The sequence below is a fragment of the Tiliqua scincoides genome, chromosome 1 (genome assembly GCF_035046505.1).
Source record: "Tiliqua scincoides isolate rTilSci1 chromosome 1, rTilSci1.hap2, whole genome shotgun sequence".
Classification (NCBI taxonomy): domain Eukaryota; kingdom Metazoa; phylum Chordata; class Lepidosauria; order Squamata; family Scincidae; genus Tiliqua; species Tiliqua scincoides.
Genome location: NC_089821.1, coordinates 122,720,529 through 122,742,968, shown reverse-complemented (window position 1 = coordinate 122,742,968; position 22,440 = coordinate 122,720,529). Strand labels below are relative to the sequence as shown.

The 22,440-nt window shown below is 43.7% G+C and overlaps 1 protein-coding gene across 1 annotated transcript in view; it reads right to left on the bottom strand.

Moving 5' to 3' along the window:
• KIAA2012 (KIAA2012 ortholog) overlaps positions 1-12,630 on the bottom strand; it is an 85,610-nt gene extending 72,980 nt beyond the window's left edge. The window contains exons 1-3 of the mRNA XM_066621871.1: positions 12,544-12,630; positions 3,552-3,836; positions 1,904-1,906 (exon numbers count right to left, since the gene is read on the bottom strand). Of these exons, the coding sequence (XP_066477968.1) occupies positions 1,904-1,906; positions 3,552-3,836; positions 12,544-12,630 (375 nt within the window). The remainder of the gene's footprint in view (positions 1-1,903; positions 1,907-3,551; positions 3,837-12,543) is intronic.
• Positions 12,631-22,440: the final 9,810 nt, after the last annotated feature.

Below are 22,440 nucleotides of genomic sequence, written 5' to 3'. Positions count from 1 at the left end.
ACTGCATCACAGATGTGAAACAGCAAGCAGTGGAGGGAGCCCTCATCCCACAGCTCATGCAAGAGGTCAGTCACCGTCACGCTGAGGGCAGTTGTGTCAGGCCAGTGTGGGCTCCAGCAAATCTCCGGAGGGCCAGAGTCTCATTGGAGACTTAGGGCTCCCTGAGGGCCGCATTGGGAGTCCTGGAGGGCCACAAGTGGCCCCAGGGCTGGTGTTTGGGCACCTCTGATATATACAACACTCACTCACCTAACTAGGCCTAAATGTCAGCAGTTTCTTGGGGAGGGGGGAGAAATCCTTCCAAAGAGGGAGGTGAAATCGGGTAAGAGGGAAGGAAGGAAGGGGAGGCAGGATGCAGGAAAATTAAGAAAGAAGGGAATAGGAGCTGAAGAACTGGAGATTTTACAGTAGAGGGAGGGTAGGGAAAGAGTAGGCAGACGAGAGAAAAGATAAATCAATGGAGAAGAATCAAAGATCCGGCCATGGGACATGAACTGTGCCTACAGTTTTGCTCTCTGGAGTTTGAGCTAAGGCTGCAGGCAAGGAGTGAGCCCCTTGGTGTGCCATGAGAACACTTCACTCACTTGTGGCAGGGGAATTAGTCTGTCAAAAGGACAAATCCTCCTAACTATCACTGAAGGGACACTCACCATGAGCATCCTAGTTTTTTTTTGGGGGGGGGGGGGAAGGAGTAGTTGCAGTAAAGTTAAGGGAATCTACTTGAAAAGGAAGCCTGGAGCTAAACTGGAGGTAAAACAAGCCTCCACCTAAACTGTTGAAAAATAGACTACGGACTGCTAGACTCACGCACACACTATGCACAAGGAAAAGATAGAACACTAAGCATGCCAGCAATGGGGGTGGGGGTGGGGTTTGAGCCAATGATCAGAGTGGCCAAGTCTACCTTTTCATATCTGCTAAGGCAAAACTGAGCTGGTTCTAAGGAGAGAAGCAAAACAAATGGAACTGAGACTGTTTTCCTGTGGGAAGGGTTTATTATGGGCACTTTTCAGCAGTTTTCAAAAGAGAAGGCAACTCAGTGGGCACTGGGGCTGGGACTTGCAGTAGTGCTCGTGTGGAATGTTCCGGATAGAAGGGAGCATGATTGGAAAAAGAAGAGAATGGTCTGAAACCTGTCCCAAGTGTTGGCTGGCACAGGTTAACAAAGCATTCGTAGGAAGCAAAGTGAATGGGGGTGCTTAATGCAGCACCTGCTCATGTTGGCATCCTACAGTCTCGGAAGACTATGGTGTCGCGCTCTGAATGGTGGTTCTGGAACAGAGTGTCCTCTCCAGTGCGCGAAGCCTGGGTAAAGTAGATATGGAGGATAGACTGTTACCCATGCAGCAAATCCCCCCTCTCCACGTTGCTGAATGGAAAGGCAGAAGCCAGTACGGTTGGTTCCAGCGGCGTTGCAAGAGTTGCCAGAACATGACTGTGTTCAGCCATGAACTGCCTCAGGGACTCCGGCTCCGGATTTTGCTTCGAGGTTGACTCCTGAAGCCTTTTCCATAACTGGATGTAGCCACAAGGCAGTGGAGGTTTGGGATCAGAGTTTTCCTTCTCTCAGATGAGCTGCCTTCCCAGGCTATCAAGTCCCATCTACCTGGTGGCTGTTTAGTCACCTCTTATGACAAGTACAGCCAAACTGAGGGCCTATTCTTATCCCCAGCCCCCAGGGGTAACCAGCCCCCTGCTGGCTGCATACAATTCGTGAACAGCAGAAAGAATAGGAAAAAGGTGGAATGATAACAATTCAATTACAATGATAACAGGTGATAGATAACAGGTGATAACAATAACAGGTGATAACAATAACAATGATAACAGGTAGGCCCAATTCAAGGTGCTAGTTCTGACTTTTAAAGCCCTTTACCACTCAGGTCTGGGGTATTTGAGGGACCGCCTCCTTCCCTACAATCCTGCCCGTGCTCTTAGATCATCTGGGGGGGCCCTTTTGACTGTGCCGCTACTAAGAGATGTGAGAGGGGTGGCGGCCAGGAAGAGGGCCTTCTCGGTGGTGGCCCCCGAACTGTGGAATACCCTCCCCTTAGAACTGAGAACTGCTCCCTCGTTGCTAACGTTTCAGTGTGGACTGAAGACCTTTTTATTTCAAAAAGCTTTTAATTGTTGACAGGCTGGCTGGCGGTCTTGCTTTTTATATGAAAATCCACGGGGTTTTGTTTGTTTTTAGTTTTTTTTAATTATTGTAAATTGTTTTTTAATGTATTTTTAAGGTGTTTGTAAGCCGCCTTGTGTGCCCGCTGGGCAAAAAGGCGGGGTATAAATTAATAAAATAATAAAAAAATAATAACAACACAAAGATATGAAGCCCTATTTTTTTAATGCAGAAAATTTCCATATGGAAACAAAGGCTATTGTGGGATGAGCCTATCAAAGTCCTTTTCTGTATCTTGATGGCTCTACTGGGTCCATATCCAGTTCAGAATGGGTGCATCTATTACTCTGCATCCTGCAAAGGGTGCAGCAGGGGCTTCCTTCATTGCTCGGGAGATCTGTGCCTCAATTACGTACATATTCTTGATTACATTTACAATGAAGTTGATGAGGGAAACTGAGGCTGAAGTCACCTCTTTTGTGCCACTAACAACTTTGTTTTCTTCAAAGCTAGGAAACTCCCAGTTTGTGGCTTGTTTACAGGTTCAATTGTGCTGATCAAAGCATGGTATGGCCAGTTGTGGAATTTTCCAAAATGTAAAAGGAAGGCAAGGCTTTTCCTAAACCATCCAGCTTTGGAGCAGGGGAGGGGGGAATATCGCTTTAAATAACTGAAGTTTGGGCTTTTACCCAAGGCTGGTGGGATCTGCAGCTTCCATGCCATTAGCCCAAAATCAAAATACCATGAGATTGGCATTTTGCCTGGCATGCTTGCCTGGCGTGCACTTAGCACCACGTTCACATGTATAAAAAGCAACGTATCAGTAACAGTGAGTTATTCCATCTTCTCAAGGAACACTGAGAGTTGTAGTTTGGGGGTTGGAGCTAGGAAACTAACACAGAAGTCTCAAAGCACCTTTTGCTAAATGACAATTCCCAAGATGCTTTGGGGGAAAAACATATGTTTTACATGATAAAACTAATACAGATGTACTAATAGTACCTCTTGTTTTACATGTATTTGATGTAGATGTTTTTGGAAGAATGTGCTTTGTTTTATTAATACCAAAACTAATTTACATGTGGAAACTTTTGGAAGAGCATGGTCAAACGTCCAACGTGCTTGTGCATATTCAGCTGGCAGCATAGTCAAAGGCTTTTATTTTTAATTTACACAATTTCAAGATATGTGCTCCTTTATAAGAACACTACCCCCATGTAAAATGAGAGGAAAGTGAATACATTTATAGCATAGATAAGGCCAAAGTGTCCATACTTTACCCCTAGATCACTTTAAACTAATCATGGTTCGGTTAAATTACACTTTTTAAAAATACAATATAGCTTGTAACTAAAACAAGTTTTTAAAATAAACAATGTATGTATAAATTAAACTGTTTGTTCCTTAATACTAATCAGTTGTGACTCCTTACCTGTTTGCCTCCATACGCCAAAATGGCTCGAACCAAATCTTGAAGAGTGCGCAGTTCTATGTGGAGTGTCCTGCTTTTGTTTCCAAGCCTTTGCTGTTGCCTCCCATATCCCTTTAATTTCCTGGATCGTTTGGCTAGATCTTCTGAATAGAGAACTAGTGCTCCTGTCTTTGTGCTGTAGGTTTTAGGAAGATACAGTTCCCAATAGCCTTCCAAGACCTGGCTATTACCCAGTAGTCTGCTGTCATTGCAATGGGTTTCAGGAGACTTCCAGTTCAAGTAATCCTAGCAAAGTACAAAATGAGAATAGGCTGAATATTAGGAAGGCAAACTCAATAAATGTGTCCACCTGTGTGCATACAGCTATTTGTTTGGTACATCAATGGCCTGAAATAAAATAAAAAAATACCAACTCTCTTGTGGTTGACTAAAAGTTCCCTACCCAATTATCTGGAGCTCATTCTTACTCACTGTAGGCAACCAGGGAAGTAGCTACTTACAAGCCTGTGACAATGTATTTCTTTCTGCCTTCCCTATATAAGTAAAATAATGGCATTATCTCTTTTGGATCTAGCAATACGGAATCCTGACTAACAGCACAATTCTATGCATGATTACTAAGAAATAAGTTCCACTGTATTCTATGGGGCTTACCCTTAGAAAAGGTACCTGCATGATTACCTTCCTCTGAGTGCAGACTATTAGAGGCATGAATGCTGTGCACAAGCAGAAAAAGGGCCTGTAACATTTGCTGCTTTCATGTTTATAAAATTCTGCACACAGAAAAAGTAAAGATAAGGGGTTTTCAACACCGTGAACCTATTACATAAGGAATCTAAAGCTGCACTGAGCTTCTTATTTGTACAGATAATCCCTGCTAGAATGGCTCACTTCAGTAATATTTTTACAAGGTTTGTGTCCATTTCTGAATCCTATCGTTTGGTCTACCTGGTCTGCCTGGTAAGTTTTCTTCAAGAATACATAAATATCGCTTTTATATTGCTGAAGATTTTGAGGTGGTTTGCCATACAATTGATCTAAGCCTGCAATTCTATCTACACTTACCTGGAAGTCATTGCCACTGAACAGTGGAACTTACTTCTGAGGAGACATGCATAGGATTGCACTGTAAGACTGCAATCCTACTCACAGTTAGTTTGGAGTAAGTCCCATTAAATGTCTGTTTAGAAATGTATAGGATTGTGTTGTAAGCTAAGTGGCTTTGTGTCTTGTTCCTAATAAGAAGGATGTAGCAGGCAAGACTTGAACACCAGGTTGTTTCTTTACACTCAGATTCTGTTACAACTTTCTCTCTTTCCTTGTTCTCTCTTCTTTCACTCCCTCACTGCTACTCTTCCTCTTTTCCTGTGCCTTTCTACCAGGGTCATTCGGGGACGAACTTCTGAAAAACGAACTGGAAAGTAACCACAGCTATAAGGATCAGGGCCTAGGAGAGGGGGGTAAAGGGGGTAATTTGTACCTGGGGCCAGGAGCCAAAGGAGGGGGCCCAGAAATTTCCTAGGATCTGACACTTCCCTATTTACGTAGACTTGTTGCCCTTATGGGATGCAGGAGACACTACCATGCCTGGGGATGCTACTGATGTCACATGGGTTGGTAGACCTAGGCTCCAAAGACTTTTCCAGCTGTCTCTACCCTCCTCTCACCCTGCTTCGCCCCTCCCTGTCCCTATTCTGCTTGCCCATCACAACCCTCCCCCACTCTGTTTCACCCCTCCCCCTTTGCAAAGAGGCTCAAAAGAAACTTTGTATCCCCTGATACAATTCCACTCAGAGGCCCTGATAAGGATACAACAGGTGGACATTTAGGATTCTGAAGATAAAAATTGACTTGCCACAGGTCAGGTACTAACAATAACGTGATGTGTGACTGAGGGCCTAGTCTCACAACCAATTAATTGCATGGTAGGGGAGGCCCAGCCTTGCTGATTTCTAATACCAGCCAGAGCGCCCTGAGCTGGTTGTACACACTCACTGCCATACTCCGAATTGCTATTTTTTTTGCATGCCACCACAAACCCATGGGAGACTAAAAGCAGTTTCATGTGCCTGGCTTAGCATGCCGCTGGAAATCAGCAAAGGTCAGACATTTCCTGTGACTTCCACATGATGAATTGGTCATAAGATGTAATCTTCAGAAATACAGTTGCACTTTGTATCAACAGGGGACTACTGTAGTCCTTTGGTATCAATGGGCATTGACTACGTGAGAGTCTTGAGGCACAGCCATGAGATGAGTTGCTTCTGGAGGGTTAAGCTTTCTGATGATTCTGTGTGTGTGTGTGTGTGGTGTGTGTGTGTGTGTGTGTGAGTGAGTGAGTGAGAGAGAGAGAGAGAGAAAGAGAGAGAGAGAGAGAGAATGTTGCTTACGTGTCATTGTTTCTCATCCATTGTGGCCTCTCTACTCCCTGCCACTTTATCCCAAGGGGGTAACTCTTCCTCATTGGAGATGGGAAGCAACATCCCAATTGTTGGAGCAAATTTGATGAAGCAAAGACCAAATGAATGCTTCAGCTATTTACTTCAGACAAGCCAGAACCAGGGTGTCAATAAATACAGGGGTAGAAATCCAAGTGTCTTATAGCCCTCTGGTCTACTCCTTCTGCCTGCTACTGCCTCCCTCACCTGTCATTCAGGTACACAGGTGGGAAGCCAGTCCTTAGATTGAATCCTGCTGCCACTTGCCAGGGTGGCCCTGTGTTGGTGGCAGAAGTGGAGGTAGAGAGGGAAATGGCGCAGAAAGTATGCCACATTCCACAAAGCACCGTGTAAGCAGCCCCTCCCTCTCGGCATTGGAGCCATTCAGGGCAGCGATGATATGTTGCCGTCACTGCCCCGAATGGCCCCAAAGTTGAGGAGGAGGGGCTGCTTATGCAGTGCATGGCAGAGTGTGCTATACTTACTGCGCCACCCCCCTCTAGCTCTGCTTCTGATTGGTGTGATGCAGGCTGAAGAAAGCCATAAGCCAAACACAAACACATGTTTACTTATGCTAACAGACCAAATGTTTAATGAAGCAAATGTTATGCCATGCAATGAATATTTGTAGCTATGCTGAAACTAATCATTTATGTTAATAATGTTAATGGACCAAATGTCAATGTTATATGGGTGTTAATAGCCAAACAGTTTAAAACAAATAATGTTTAAGAAATAAGGAAAATGATGCTTAAAACATATGAAATCCACTTTGTCTGAAGAAGTCTGATGTAGAAAGTGCAGGCTAGCCGACAGGTTGTAAATCAGTGTTTCTTAGCAGGCTGACAAGGAGATAAGATTTTGAGCTTCAAAGCACTAAAGAAGCTGGAATTTCCAGTTGTCAAATTTAATTGGTAAAATGATAAATGAAGCTAGGCTGAACAGATTAAATTTCATTTAGAAATACAAGCTTTAATGTTAGAACAACTGAACAGTGAAAGCACATTAAAAGAAGGAGATTCTTGTATTTTAAACATTCAGGCTTCTGAACAGAGAACATGCTGAATTTTAAAATATAACTCAACAGGCTTTCCAAAATATGCACTGGGAGAGCAGTATAAGGCTAATTACACAAAGGCAACACACCAGAGCATCATGGAAGTGTCAAAGGATCACACAGTTAGCATGCAAGCCAAATATTTTATTGCTTAGAATTATAATCAAAATATATGTATAAGGGCATAGTAAAGAGTTTAACTGTTAATAATAGTATAGAAATACACAAAATAGTAAAAAGCCATTAAATTAGACCATTAAGGCTGCTTAAATTTCAGATGTAATTCAAATTGCAACCTTAGCAGAAGCCTCACAGACAAGCTCATAGACCTGGAATGTAGTACAAAGAGAGATTAGAGACTCAAGGTCCAGCTTGTTAATTTTAATTGGAACTAAGGAAGTATAAAGATAAGTAGCCAAGATGCACCTGCACCAATTAATCAGGAAGCCATATCTCTTGACACTTGCAATAATAAATTATTACAAGAAACAAGAAAGCTAGGGGTTGTACATAGGCTAAAGAGATAGCACTAACATTTTAATGAGGAACAAAGACAGTATATCTGTTGCTAATTAAATTGGAATTTTGACAAACACAGACACTTGCAAATCAAATAGTCAGGAACAAGATAATATGAGAAAGCCCTAATTAGCAAACATTCCTAAGAATCTGTCAAGAGGTAAACACTGGCAGAAGGGGCTAGAACTTATTAAAATAAAGAGGAAAGTCTCTTAAAATCCTTATTTAAAATAAGAATTCAGTTTGCCTTGTATAAAAAATAAGTTTATATACATATTAAGAATTACAGAAAACCAGAGGTTTAGTTTAAACAGAAGTTGAAAACCCACAAATAAGACCAGATAGGAATTTAGACTAGTTCTGTAATAAATGAGTAAAGAGTGCCACCTATGTATTGGCAACCTTCAGTCTCGAAAGACTATGGTATCGCGCTCTGAAAGGTGGTTCTGGCACAGCGTCTAGTGTGGCTGAAAAGGCCAATCCGGGAGTGACAATCCCTTCCACACCGGGAGCAAGTGCAGTCTGTCCCTGGTCTGTCTCCCTGGCTATGGTGCCACCTAGTGGTTATTGAAATGTATGTTTTTAGTTTGCAATTTGAAACTAGCCAATCAGATGTTTGTAAAGTGATCTATCTCTGATGTGATGAACCCAGCCAAAGACAGTGTGAGATTTTCAAACAAAGAAGCCAGAATCCTATATAAGCCAAGGGTTCACACTGGAACATTGCTTTTCTCTGGAGGCACTGAGAGTTCCCACATGGCTCTCATTGCTCTCCTTTCTCCTCCCCCTGCCTGCTTAACTTCCCACTGGTCTCGGCCTGGCTGTGCATGAGGCGCAACTCAGCTGCAAGTAGTTCTGTACCTCCCTGGTGTGGAGATCATTGGCTGTGTGACCAGTAGTCCTGTCCAGTGGTGTAGCTATGGGGGTGCAGGGGGTAGCGGTTGCACTGGGCATCAAGCTTTAGGGGGGCAACAAGCTGAGCTTGACGCTAGTGACCAAAATTGTGAAAATCTTGGTATGTATGAATAATACAATCATATTAAATATCATTGGAAAGGTAATTTAACGCAGAATGCAATGCAACAAATGGCACTGGAATATCTGCATTCTATCAAAAGTTATGACCAATTAACCGGAAAATGAAAACACAACTGCCTTGTGGAACAAAAAGTGGATTTGCTTAACTCCAAACTGACCTATGAGACTGATTGTTCCGAGTGCCAATGAGATGTTGTTATGATGCAGCATGGAACCAATAACTTTTTATTTATTTACTTAATTAAATTTGATTTTGTCATGCAGGTGAGGCTACAAAATCTTCTTTGACCCCAGGTAGCAGATAGATGCCTTAGCTATGCCACTGACTGGGGGGAGACAGCAGAGCAAGTGGGTGATGAGCTGCTGGGGGGGAGGAGATGGGTTCCTCCCAATTTTCACTTTCTTAAAAGCCTGGGCATGATGTCATTTCCGGTTGTGACATCACTTCCAGGGCAACATTTTGAACTTGGCACCTTAGCTACGCCACTGGTCCTGTCCCCATCCAGCTGCTCATAGCTTTTCCTCCCAGCAGGATTCACATCTTCCCTCCAGGTAGTGTCTCTTCCACTGCAGGGCTATTGAATTCCCTCAGCATTCAAACTGCAATATTTTCTCACAGGACAAATGTGAGCCTTTCCCCACAAAGCATATCCATAAAGATTGTAAAGATTGTGTGGAATGTGGTTTTCTAACCCACACCCAGAATGTGTTACATTTATAGCATCATCATTGCATGTCTTTTCAGAAGTTCCATTGTGTTCCCAGGAAAGAGTATGTAGGATTGCAGCCATATTCTAGCTAAGGCTACTCCTCCCAAAGCCATATGTCTGGCTTTTTAGAATGGGAACTTCCATTCTGTGGACTCCTTGAGACAAGAGAGATAATGCAAAGATGTATAGGAGTTGCTTCTGGAACTCCTATACATATTCACACAGTAGCATTCAAAATGTTATAAGAAATAGTCATTTTCTGCCATAGATGATTGTTGGTTTTCTTGCCCTGATTTTTCTTTATTTTCATTTGTTCCGGTTCTCTCAGTCAAATAGGCAGATGGTAACTTGGAACTAATCAAGATCTGAATAATCTGTAAAGGCCCTAAGATTCAGAACAGGGCTGTCCAAACTTTTTGGCAGGAGGGCCACATCATCTCTTTGACACTGTAGTGGGGGCCAGGAATAAAATTTGAATAAATTTACCTAAATGAATATATTAGAGATGGAACTTATATGAATGAATGAAGGTCTTGCAATAGCTCAAGGCCTATAAAAGACCTTGCACAAAACAAGGCAGGTGTTTCCTTCACTGCTGCTACTGCATCACAGATGTCAAACAGCAAGCAGCTCTTTTCGCACAGCTCACATGAGAGGTCAAACAGCCAGCCTCATGCTGATAGCAGTTGCATCGGGCCAGCATTGGCTCCAGCAAATCTCTGGAGGGCCAGAGGCTCATTGGAGACTGGGGGCTCCCCGCGGGCCAGATTGGGAGTCCCTGAGGGCCGCAAGTGGCCCCCGGGCCGGGGTTTGGGCACCCCTGATTTAGAAGATAGTCAAATTGGGCATGAACAGTGACTGAACATCACAGGTAATTTTGAAGTCATGGGAGGGGAAATGGTTTCCTCGGTATTGAAAGAAAAAGAAAGTGCTATACCTGTATAGCATAGTATAAATGTCAAATGTACAGTATAGTATATAGTATAAATGTCAAATATTATTGTTATTCTATAATCAAAATGTCTATATAGCTTCTCATGCTGAATGAGAATCATTCAGAAGTTTAAAAACTTGGGCACCGCCTTGGGTACCCTTTGGGGAGAAAGGTGGAATACAAATTGAATGAATGAATGAATGAATGAATAAATAAATAAAAATCATGGATTTCAAGAACCTGAAACTTTGCATGACTTGAAACAAGTTTTTGAACTCTTTCTGCGTGTCTGTGTGTTCCTTTATTGTCTGTGCATGTTTTCAAAAATCGATCATCTTATTTTTCTCATTTGATGGAGAAATCTGAGGCAAGTGAGAAGTCAGAGGCCTTGCCTGCATGTTGCTGTGAGCCCTATGACTACTGTGGCATATCATGGTTCCTCAGTCTATGAAAATGTACAGTACTGCTGCTAACTGCCCTGCATCAAAACGTAGCTATTCAGAAGCACAAATTCTTGGTGCCCGACAGAATGTACTACAGAAATAGGCTCAATGACCAAGTTCACTGGAGAACAAACCGAATTGGATCAACTTTCCTCATAGCCAATCCAATCCGATGTACCTAAAATCTACAGCAGCTCCACCTTTGCAAACTTGGCAAAGAGGCACCTTTTGAAGGGTGATTCTCTTAGATTTAGTAGAAGGAGAGCAACTGTTTCAATGGCTCTTGCTTATGTTTCCCCTGAGTTTCCTTTTAGAGTGCGAGTTCCTTTGAAACAGGGACCATTTTCTCATTTTCTTTTATTTTGCTGTGTAAAACCACATTGAGAAATAGTTTTGAACAGCGTAGTAGTAGTATCATCAGTGGTGTCACAGCCCACCAGATGTTTGAACCAATAGTGTACCTAGCGCTGGGCAAATGGGGCAAATGCTCCAGTGAGCCTGGGTGACTCTAGGATCGCACGGGAAGCCTCACAGTTTTCTGGAAGTACAGTTTAAGATAATGGGGAAGCCTCAGAAGCTTCCCAGTCAGTCCTAACATCACGTGAGGCTCCATCACACTCGAAAGGTAGGGGGTGGCTTCACGCTCGGAGTGTGGCATTTCACAGGGGCAACATCACAGACCTTGCCCCAGGAGCAGGGAGGAGTAAGTCCACCACTAGTTTGGACTGGAGTTTTGGGCTTCTCACTAGTTTGAACTCAACCCAAGAGTTTAAGAGCTGGTAAGATATTGCTGTCTCATGTTTGATGTTCCTACTGGTGTACCATATATTTCTTAAGGGAGTGGACCTCAACAAGTGGGAAACCCTGGCCTCTGAGCGGCCCGCTTGGAGGCAGGCTGTGCAGCATGGCCTTTCCCAGTTTGAAGAGACACTTGGCCAACAATCTGAGGCAAAGAGGCAAAGAAGGAAGGCCCATAGCCAGGGAGACAGACCAGGGACAGACTGCACTTGCTCCCAGTGTGGAAGGGATTGTCACTCCCGAATTGGCCTTTTCAGCCACACTAGACGCTGTTCCAGAACCACCTTTCAGAGCGCGATACCATAGTCTTTCGAGACTGAAGGTTGCCAACATGTGTATGTGCGGATTGCGCCTAGTGCACCAGTGACAATAAGGGTGGTTATGTTTTCTTTCCCCAAAGGCAAATATTTCAATTTCCAGGTCTTTATATTTTGTGACCTTTTCCAATTGTATCATCATCATCATCATCAACCCGAAAATATTTATTTGCTGGTAAGGGAAATCTAGATCCAAGACATAAATGGAGTAGCCCCAATGTATATAGAATCAGAATTCCTGCATACCTCAAGAAATGATTGAAGACACAGGACTGTTATTAATAAGTGTTAGAATATGCTAATTTTTAAATCAGGATAAACAGTTAAAATAATTTTTAAGACTGAACTGAATGAATAAGGTCCTTAACAATTTGAATGCAATTCGAGAATTGATAAGTTTGCTGCCCTATGAATTTCATTTGTCTGATACTAAAACAGACAAATGCCAGCAGTAGACAAGGGGCCTTAATGAATAGTGGAATTATCTTTTGCTAAACCATATTCTTAATGTCCAGGATTCTCCTATTATGTATTAAACAGGTGTGTACATTTAGCTGTCTCTATATAATTACAAGAGATTATTTCAGGTGTAACAAATTCTACACATATTGAAAAAAGCACTGACAAAAGCGTTGCTTAACAGCTACTTTAACATTGATTAGAACAGATAACAGAATATAACTGTGCCACGCTACCAGAGTGGCTTGTACATTATTGCATTGAAACTATAGAACTCACCTCTGGATCGAAATGCACTTCAAACTTCTCTTGTTTCTTTCTGACCACCTGTCCGGTTCCACGGCTTAATAGAGACAAATTGAACATTTTAAAATTGTGCGTATACAACTTCAGTTGTCTTTCTTTTTGCCTCTAAAAGTGTCACTTTCCTCCATTTTAAGAAATCCTCATCTGACGAAAAAGCTAGCCAGCACTGTGATGTATGGCTCTGTGACATATATTTGTCCATAAAATAGGTCTGTAAGAAAATATGGGTAGAAATGGCAGAAAAACTTGAATTTCTTAGCTTAGCCCTCTCAGGTTTTCTCTCCTGTTAAGTTACTTTTTCTGCCATCTGTCCAGGAGTTGTTTCTGCCGTTCTGGTTGGTTCAAGGATTTGTGAAACGCCGCCATCCTTATTATTGTGCTCTGAGATTGTTTCTGTGTTGCTATGGCAGCAAAAGGAAATTAAGTTGTTTAAACCAGCAAGAGGGAAGGTCAGAGAGAGAGAGAGAGAGAGAGAGAGAGAGAGAGGGAGAGGGAGAGAGAGAGAGAGGCTGCAGTAGATTTTAAAAGGACCAGACTCATTTCAACTCATTTCAGGAATGAGTTGACCTGTAAACATTCCCCACTGAAGAGTGACATTATCCTTCGTGCATTACTTCAGTTTATATCCTTCTTTCTCAGCAACTTTCAGAACAACATTTTTCTTTCTTGGTTAAAAGCAACATAGAGTAGTATTTTACATGACCTGCCACACTTGTTCATGTTAAACAAGGGGTTCATTGCACGCACATATCCCATCGCAGATATGTCTTAGACCTCATGAAAAAGCGACGCCTTTTGTGTGTGTGATTGATCTGAACTGGTTTGGCGCTATCCCAGGGCATAGTTGATCTGAGGGTACGTAGTATAGCCCACCTTACTAAAGCAAAATTAATTTAGGTCTGATCCATACTTGGATTAGCGGTTGCCTAGGAATCCCATATACAGTAAGCCACCTTAAGATCCATGGTGGAGGAAAGTTGGAATATATGGGTACTAAATATACCTTTCTTTCTTATCATTTCCCTATCTTTTCTCCTTTATTACTTTTTTTATTCTTCCCAACCAGGATTTGACAAGGCAACACAAATGCATGGTGTGTGTATGAGGGGGGAGCATTGCAGGAGATAATCACGAGGAGGGCCTTCTGGTTCTTCCCTGAAAATGTCTCCTTCCCAAGTTCCCCCCCCCCCAGGCAGAGTTACTTCAACATCTGGATGTAGAATGACCTGGGGTGAATGACATTTGCAGGGGTGAATCAGTAGATATGGGAAGGGTTAACCCACTTTCCAAACCAGCTGACCTTGTTTGGTCATAATGTGTACTTCTGCCCTTACACCTAGGTTAGCACCATTAGGATTACTGTTTACGGTAAGATGGTGCAAAATTCAGTACTTACTGAGAAAAGGAATAAGAAACGTGAATCCTCTATTGAAGAAGCAGCACAGGAAACACATGCATGGAAATAGATTTCTGTACCTGAATCCCTGTCCATAGCTATCACATGCCTACATGCATTTTGCTATCTTACAAGTTAGACCTATTCTTGCTTCTATTTGGGCTGCTGAATCCAAAAATGGCATTGGTTTTGCCCGACTGGCTCTGGTTTTGGGCTACTGCATAGCCCCTTATGTGCCAATACATGCAGCTTCCTTGTGAGGAACCATGGCATCAGCTTCCTTATTAGCAAGCCGCTTGAATCAGCATATAAGAGGCTTTGCTGAACCTCCAAAACTTTGGCTAGTTGGGCAAAACTGATGCCATTTTTGGATTCAGCACCCAAAAATAGTCTAAATTTGTTCAAACATCCTTGGCAGCAACAACAAAATACAGGTGTTTTTTGTTGTTGTTGTTGTTGTTTTGGAAGTTCTGTGTTATTGATGTACTATATTCATAATGAGATTCACTCTCTGCAAAGTAGTGTTGTTTACATGGAATACCTCCTGCTTCAGTGACCCAGCAGAGGTAGTGTTTAAACTAAGCGTAGCAGTAGCCAAAGGCCCCTCCTCCTTCCCTCTGCCATGCTTCTGGCAATACTTTGTTCACACTTTAATATTTAAAGTACAGTGCAATCCTAGGCGTGTGTACTCAGAAGTAAGTCGCACTGAGTACAGTGGGACTTACTCCCAGATAAGTGTGTATAGCCATAATTATATAATAACAATAACTATGGGGCAAGTCCTATCCAACTTTACAGGGCTGATGCAGTCATGCCAATGGGGCATGCATCCAGCAGTGGGAGGGAGCAGTCACAGAGGCCTAATCAAGGTAAGGGAACTTTTGTTCCCTTACCCTGAGGCTGCACTGTGACTGCATCGATGCTGGAAAGTTGGATAGGATTGAGCTCTAAATGTTTTAAATAGCAGGAATTCCATGTGATATCAAGTGGATATCAAATAGTAAAATGGTCTCCAGGGAGCTAGATTTGAACTAAGGTCTCAGGATCCAATCCTATTCAACTTTCCAGCACTGGTATAGCTGCAATGCAGTCCCTAGGTAAGGGAACAAATGTTCCCATACCATGAGGAGGCCTCTGTGACTGCCTCCCCACCACAGGATACAATGCATGACCCATCAGCATTGCTGCACCGGCACTGGAAAATTGGATAGGATTGGGCCCTCAGTCTCTAATGCAGAGTTTAGAGTCACTGACCCTTCATATACCTGTTCCTAAATGACCTTTTCCATTACACGTCACAGTACTGGCATTTGCTGCACTTTTAATTTGGTATTATAGAGGTGGCATGTGCCAGCAGAACTGGGTCCCTTTAGGGAGAAGGGCGGGATATAGATAAAGTTTATTATTATTTATTATTATTACCATGAAATGATATATGCAGAAACTGAGATGTAACCACCTTCGCCGGACTATTAGAATAGGCTGCCCAACTCCTGCATCACCTGCCCATTATGTAGTGGTCTTGTGAGGGTGCTAACAGTCAAGAATGTGGCTACAGGTCTTGAGGAACCCCAGAATAGACAGAACCCCAGAATGTGGTTCAATTTAGAGCCTACACCACTTAAAATCGAGCCCTGTTTCCAGGCTCCCTGGACTTTCTCATGCACCATAAAGACTGGAATGTCATACACACAAACTTAAATTAAGATATTGCATTAAACTTTGTGTGCTTATGATTTTATTATTCATTGTTTCTTCCCTAAAGCAGAGGTGTTGAAAATCATTACTTTAAGACAGGATTGGAGAGAATCCTTTCCTGAAATTAGTCCTTACAGGCTGCAATCCTGACCTCACTTTCCTGGGAGTAAGTCCCATTGAACACAATAAGACTTCCTTCTGAGTAGACCTGCTAGGATTGTGCCCACAGTTAATTTGCCTTGAGAATTTAGCATGCAATGAGAGTGAAAGGGGGAAAAAAGGGTTCCCTTTATACTATGTGGATGGATCTACTCCAGCAGCTGATACAGTGTGTCAAGTGCACTTCAGCATCAATCTTCTAAAAGTGCCCCCTGCTGCCACATACAAAGTTATGCAGCAGGCTACTTTCAGCTGTGTTTTGTAGAGTGCCTTTCACACCACATGTGCTCAAAGAGTTTTACATTACACAATATAAACAGCAATAGAAAATGTACAAAACAAATAAGCCCTCAGATGGAAGATCTGGTTTCCTGAGTAGGCAGAAGCAGGTTTTGAAACCAGGCATTAGAAAGGGATTAGAACTCCCAAATAACACACACAAAAGTGAACAAAAACACTTGGATCTGGAGTCACGCTCATATATAATAGACAGAGACTGAAGAGTCACTAGTGTGGTCCTGGGACAGCAAAATCTGGGGTTACCCAAGGACAATTCTGTGGTGTGTGTGTGTGTGTTCCCTACACATACAGGCCACAATCCAGAGAACTGCTCAGCTTGCTCTGTATGTATATTGAGGCTTTAAATTCAGATTCCTTGAACAACAGCCATGCAGCAGTGGCAAACTGCTTCAGTCTTGAAGCATAGAGTGTTTCAAAAGCAGTTGGTTATACGGCATGATGGTTTTCAATTCAAATTGGGGGAAAGCTGCCAGCCCTGTGGAAGCCCTTGGATATACTGAAATTTGCTCTCTAAATCAGCAATTTTCAATGTTTTTCATCTTATGGCACACTGACAAGGTGCTAAAATTGTCAAGGGGCACTGTCAGTTTTTGGACAATTGACGAGGCACACCACACTGCCAGCAGTGGGTTCAAACCCGCCCCCAGTGCCCCTACTAACTAATTATCTTCCTGCAAACTCCCGTGGCACCCCTACGGACCATCCGTGGCACACCAGTGTACTGAAACATAGTGGTTGAAATTCACTGCTCTAAATTGTGACCAATAAAATATCATTGTAAATGGTCCATTTGTCACTGTAGGCTTTTCCACTTTTGGTGATAGTTCTGTGCTAAATCTGACTTGGTTGCTGGCTGAAGCCTACTCAACCCACCTCCATGTAGGGTCAGTTCAAATCTTTGCAATGCCATGTTGGTCTTGTGAAGACAAACATGGCATTTGGGCAAAATGTCCAGTCACCCCTGAATCTGTAGCTGTTTGAACTGTCCTGCTTCAGTTGAGTTTTGTTAGGGTCACCGACCAGCATAAAAATGTCAATACATCCATAACAAACAACTGAGTGTACATACAACCCATCACAGTATCCTAACATAGGCTCTTGTCTACATAATATACTAAAAATAAATAAGACTAAGGGCGCAATCCTAACCTTGAGTTCGGCCGGCACAAGTCCTTGGGCTGGCTTGGGAGGGTTGCAAACGTGCTGTAAAGCACATTTGCGCCTTCGTGGAAGGAAGCCAGGCTGGCACTTCAAGAAGCACTGGCCTGCGGAGGCCGACAGAGGCCTCCACGCTGGCTTCCTCCTGGCTCATTGCGTTGGCTCAGATGAGCAGACGCAAGGGTGACAGGTAGCGTGGGGGAGGCAGGGAGGGGGAGGGAGGGAGGGGTTCCTGGGTGGGGGGAGGGACGGCGATGGGCGGCCCTGGGGGTGGGCGGGCAAGGTGAGGGAGGCGGGGCTGGGATCCGGCAATTATGCTGGATCCCAACCCCCGTCCCCAGGGAGAATGTGCGGCTTCAAGACGCTCCACTCTCCTCTGACTTGTGCCACCTCAGGAGGTGCTGCCTCAGGAGGTAGCACAAGAGACCCATTGGAGCCAGCAGCCCTTACTCAGGGGTAAGGGGAAGAGTTTCCCCCTTGCCTCTGGCTAAGCCGCTTCTGGCCACAATGCTGTGCTAGATACAGCGCAAGCCTCCTGGCTTGCCTATTCCAGCGCAAATTTGGATTACGCCCTAAGTCTAATTACTATGGATTAATCTAAGTACAATAACTATTGATAAAAAAGGTTCTTGTGAGAGTCTTCTCATCCATATTGAGATAAAAACTTGTCCAAAATTTGAATGTTCCTCTATGAACAGCCTAGTGGGTCACAATCTACTCTCTTTCTCTTGATGGAATGTCCTGCTTAACAGCTTGTACCTGCTGAGAATGAGAATCTGTCAGAAATGATGTCATGACTGGAAATGATGTCGTCAAGCAGGAAAGTATTTAACAATCTAGGCTGCAATCCAACCCACACTTACCCAGGAGTAAGTCCCATTTACTATAATTGTTAAAAGCATATACACGTAGCTTGTTAAAATACAGATCTGTAACATTTCCCCAATGCAGTCACATGCCAAGGTAGCATCAAGTCTAATATATTAAAAATTAAACATTGAAATGAATGGGGACCCACCTGAAATTGGCTCGTGACCCACCTAGTGGGTCCCAACCCACAGTTTGAGAAACACTGCATTATAGCCTTTAAACACTATCTCATCACATCTTTGATTATGACAAGTAAGTGATTTTAATACAATAATAATAGCAGCAGCTCCAGCAGGTCTGCCTTGGATCATGCATCTGACAAAGTTGACTCATCCATTGAAGTTTATGCCACCATAAGGCTCTAAGGTGCCACATGACTTTGTTCTAAAGGTGTCACTAGGGTTTGTGTTACCCAGTGCAGGAGGCCAGCATGTCACCCCTATGATGGACCTCTTCCCATACAGTGAGCGGGGCAATGTCCCGGGTGGCGGGCATGGTGATGCACCATTGCCATGCCCCACTGGTTTTTGTCTATAGCTTTTGATAGAATAGAGATATTTCAACCCGGTTTGTTTCATTGCATTCTGCATGAAATTACACATCGAATGATGTATAGCATGATGGTATTATTCTAGTTATGCCGGATCCCATCCTCTCTTCCTGGGGAGAACGGAGCAGCTCTGCTCTCCTCAGTCTTGCGCCACTTCAAGAGGTGGTGCAAGTTCGAGGAGACCCATAGGGGCCAGTCGCCCTTACTGGGAGGTAGGGGGAAATGTTTTCCCTTGTCTCTGGCTGAGCCGCTTATGGCCACTATCCTGCGCTGGATACAGTGCAGGCTTTCCTGTTCCAGCGCAGGATAGGAGTGCGCCCTATGTTTGAGTAGTGTGAAGTGATATGACATTTCTTTCTGTGACTGATTGTATGTTTGTCAGACAAGTAATCACTTGGTATTGCAATCATTGAGGTGCATGAGCTTCTCAAACCAGTCTTCAGTAGTTCTCGGATATTATTAAGCTTATAACAAGAGAAGTAGCCTGTCGAAGGAACAATTGTGGTGATTATTTTCTATATTTCTAACTTGTGATGATAACTATAGTTTGATCACTCAATCAGAAAAAGGAATACACAGTAGGCTACTTCAGAATGCCAGATGCAGGGGAGAACACCAGGATGCAGGTTGTGTCTGTTGTCTTATTTGCTCCCTAAAGTATTTGGTGAGCCACTGTGAGATACAGGAAGCTGGACTAGATGGGCCTTTGGACTGATCCAGTGGGGCTCTTCTTAGGTTCTTATATACTTTTTGAAGCAATATTTGAAACATCTTCATTACACAGATTAAATTTGGAAGGTATATTAATCTGTCCAGTTCTTCCTCTAATGCTATTCCCCTCATCTTTTGCATGAACGTCCTGATGTATGTATAGACTATAGAACACCCCAAACTTATTTTGTTTGCCTAAATCCACTTAGCAGCCCTACTGGTTTTATAAAACTGGTTCTCCATTCTTCTGATTTATTGCATGTATACCCCACCTTCCTTCAATGATGGAGCTCCAAGATGCCAGAGGATGGTGACAGACATTGGCCAGAGAACCCATCTAGCAGAGCTAACCCCTTGAACCCCCAGTAGTAGCCATGGCAACAGTGGTGTAAGTCCACCAAGATATTTGTGCCACTACTGTACCTGGCACCTCCATCGACAAATGGTAGTACCCTCTCAGAAGCCCCTGTGGAACTTTATACAATGGTATTGTTTTTCCATTGTATATAAAGAAGGAATACATAGTTCTGAGACTCTGATCAATAGCTACTGTGAGCATCTTGGCAGTGTCTGCAGAATAATGCGGGCCATGTCTTTCACAGCTTATGTAAATAGGAAAGGTCAAAAATCCCAGGCTCCCCCCCCCCTGCAGCAAAATAAATATTTCAAATCCGCCTCTGTGCGCCACCTCTGAACTTCCACACTTGGCACCTTAAGACGTTGCAGTGTAAATTGTCTCTCTTTCAACAGTTCTTTTCTTTCAAGTGGATATTAGTTCTTGCAAAAGTTGCTGAGTTGATATCCTTGGAGGCGATGGCTCTAGCTCAGTACATAAATTAGGTTTGGCAAAACGCAGTCACAGAGCAGTGTTTCCAGCCTCTGTGTCTGAACCACGTTTGTCAAGGGGCGAGGAGGTAGATGAATCGCTTTGCTCACATCAAAATGCTTCTTCTGAGACTGTCAATGTGGAAGCCAATTAGCGCCAGTTATAGTTTGTTTTTTTTAATGCTATGGACACACGGTGTCAGATATTCGGTTCCCACTAACCAGGTTAAGCAGACATAGGCGTTGAGTAGTTCTCCTAATTGTGTCAGCTAGTGGCCTGGCGGCTATTAGAAATGTTCATAGCTTGGTGGAACCAAATAGTTATATTTGTCTGCAATCCTAAAGCTGGTTCTATACCAATGTATCAATCCCATCTTATGCCACGAAGGAACTTTGGACACCTAGTAGTCTTCTGTTAGTTATGAAGGAGCCATCTCTCACAAAAGCACTTTAAAGCACTTCGCAACTGCACAAGTCCCAGGTGCGCCGGTGAGAAGGCAGAAGCCTTCCCCTGCGTGCCAGCGGAACAACAGAGGCCCATAAGATCAGGAAAGTCCAGCACTGGGGTTGGAATGAGGTGGGGGAAGGGTGGGGACGGGGTTAAACAGGGCAGGGGGAGAGTGGAATGGGGCAGTGATAGGGCAAGGGTGAGCAGATTGCCCCGGGAGGGGGAGGGATTGGCAGTGCCTGTCCATGCCATATCCAACCCTAGGCCTAATTCGTCTGCATGGATCAACATGGACATTTGCCAGCAATATCACTGGCACAGGTCCAAGTTGACTGATTGCAGCTGCTGGGACTTACCCTGGGACAAGGAGACAAATGTTCTCTTACCCCAATGAGACTTCCTGCAGCCCACAATCCCCCACAGGATGCAGCATACCCTGCACCGGCACCACTGCACTGCCACATGAGGATTTAGGTAGGATTGGCCTGCTCTTCATTACATTTACATCACTTCTTTTTTCCATTACAGAGCTCAAACTGGCATCCATGGGGCTTCCAGGCAGTCAACCATTCAGGCCAAGCTCTTCAGTAAGGTGGCTCTATCCTGTGCCATTGGACCATGTGTTAGGGCAGCTTAGGTGCCCTCACACAGCTATACTTCAAGGTAGTACTGCCAGACTTGAGAGAATGCTCCTCCTGTGCAAATGAGAATTCAAACTTTCTGTGCAGAGTGTGAGACCTCTGATATTTTTCTAAGAATTTGACCGGGCTGATTTCCTGCCCATTCCTGTCTTACCTCATTAACAGGCTAGCTGATAGTAGTAATTGCTGTTTGTTTTCCAAATTCCTGAGCCCACACCTGGAATGTTCTAAGAAGGGAGGGTCTCCTTGTAGCTCTATGAGGAGAGAGAAAGTGATGCTGGGAATTACCTCTAACAAGCAGGTATGCACCATAGTAGTTCCTTTTTGCTCAGAGACAGAAACTAACAGCCCAATCCTAAACCACACCATTGATGATGAATGTCAAAAAAGACATAGTGGAAATGGAAAAGGTGCAAAAGAGAGCAACTAAGATGATTACGGGGCTGGGGCACCTTCCTTATGAGGAAAGGCTACGGCGTTTGAGCCTGTTCAGCCTGGAAAAGAAGCACCTGAGGGGGGGACATGATTGAGACATACAAAATTATGCAGGGGATGGACAGAGTGGATAGGGAGATGCTCTTTACACTCTCACATAATACCAGAACCAGGGGACATCCACTAAAATTGAGTTTTGGGAGAGTTAGAACAGACAAAAGAAAATATTTCTTTACTCAGCATGTGGTCGGTCTGTGGAACTCCTTGCCACAGGATGTGGTGATGGTGTCTAGCCTGGACGCCTTTAAAAGGGGATTGGACAAGTTTCTGGAGGAAAAATCCATTATGGGGTACAAGCCATGATGTGTATGCGCAACCTCCTGATTTTAGAAATGGGCTATGTCAGAATGCCAGATGCAAGGGAGGGCACCAGGATGCAGGTCTCTTGTTATCTGGTGTGCTCCCTGGGGCATTTGGTGGGCCGCTGTGAGATACAGGAAGCTGGACTAGATGGGCCTATGGCCTGATCCAGTGGGGCTGTTCTTATGTTCTTAATGGTGTGAGGGGAGCAATCTGAAGGCCTGGAAGAGGTAAGGAAAAATATTTTTCCCTTACATCTCTGTAGACCAGCAATTTTCAACCAGTGAGCCATAGCACATTGGTGTGCTGTGAATGGTCT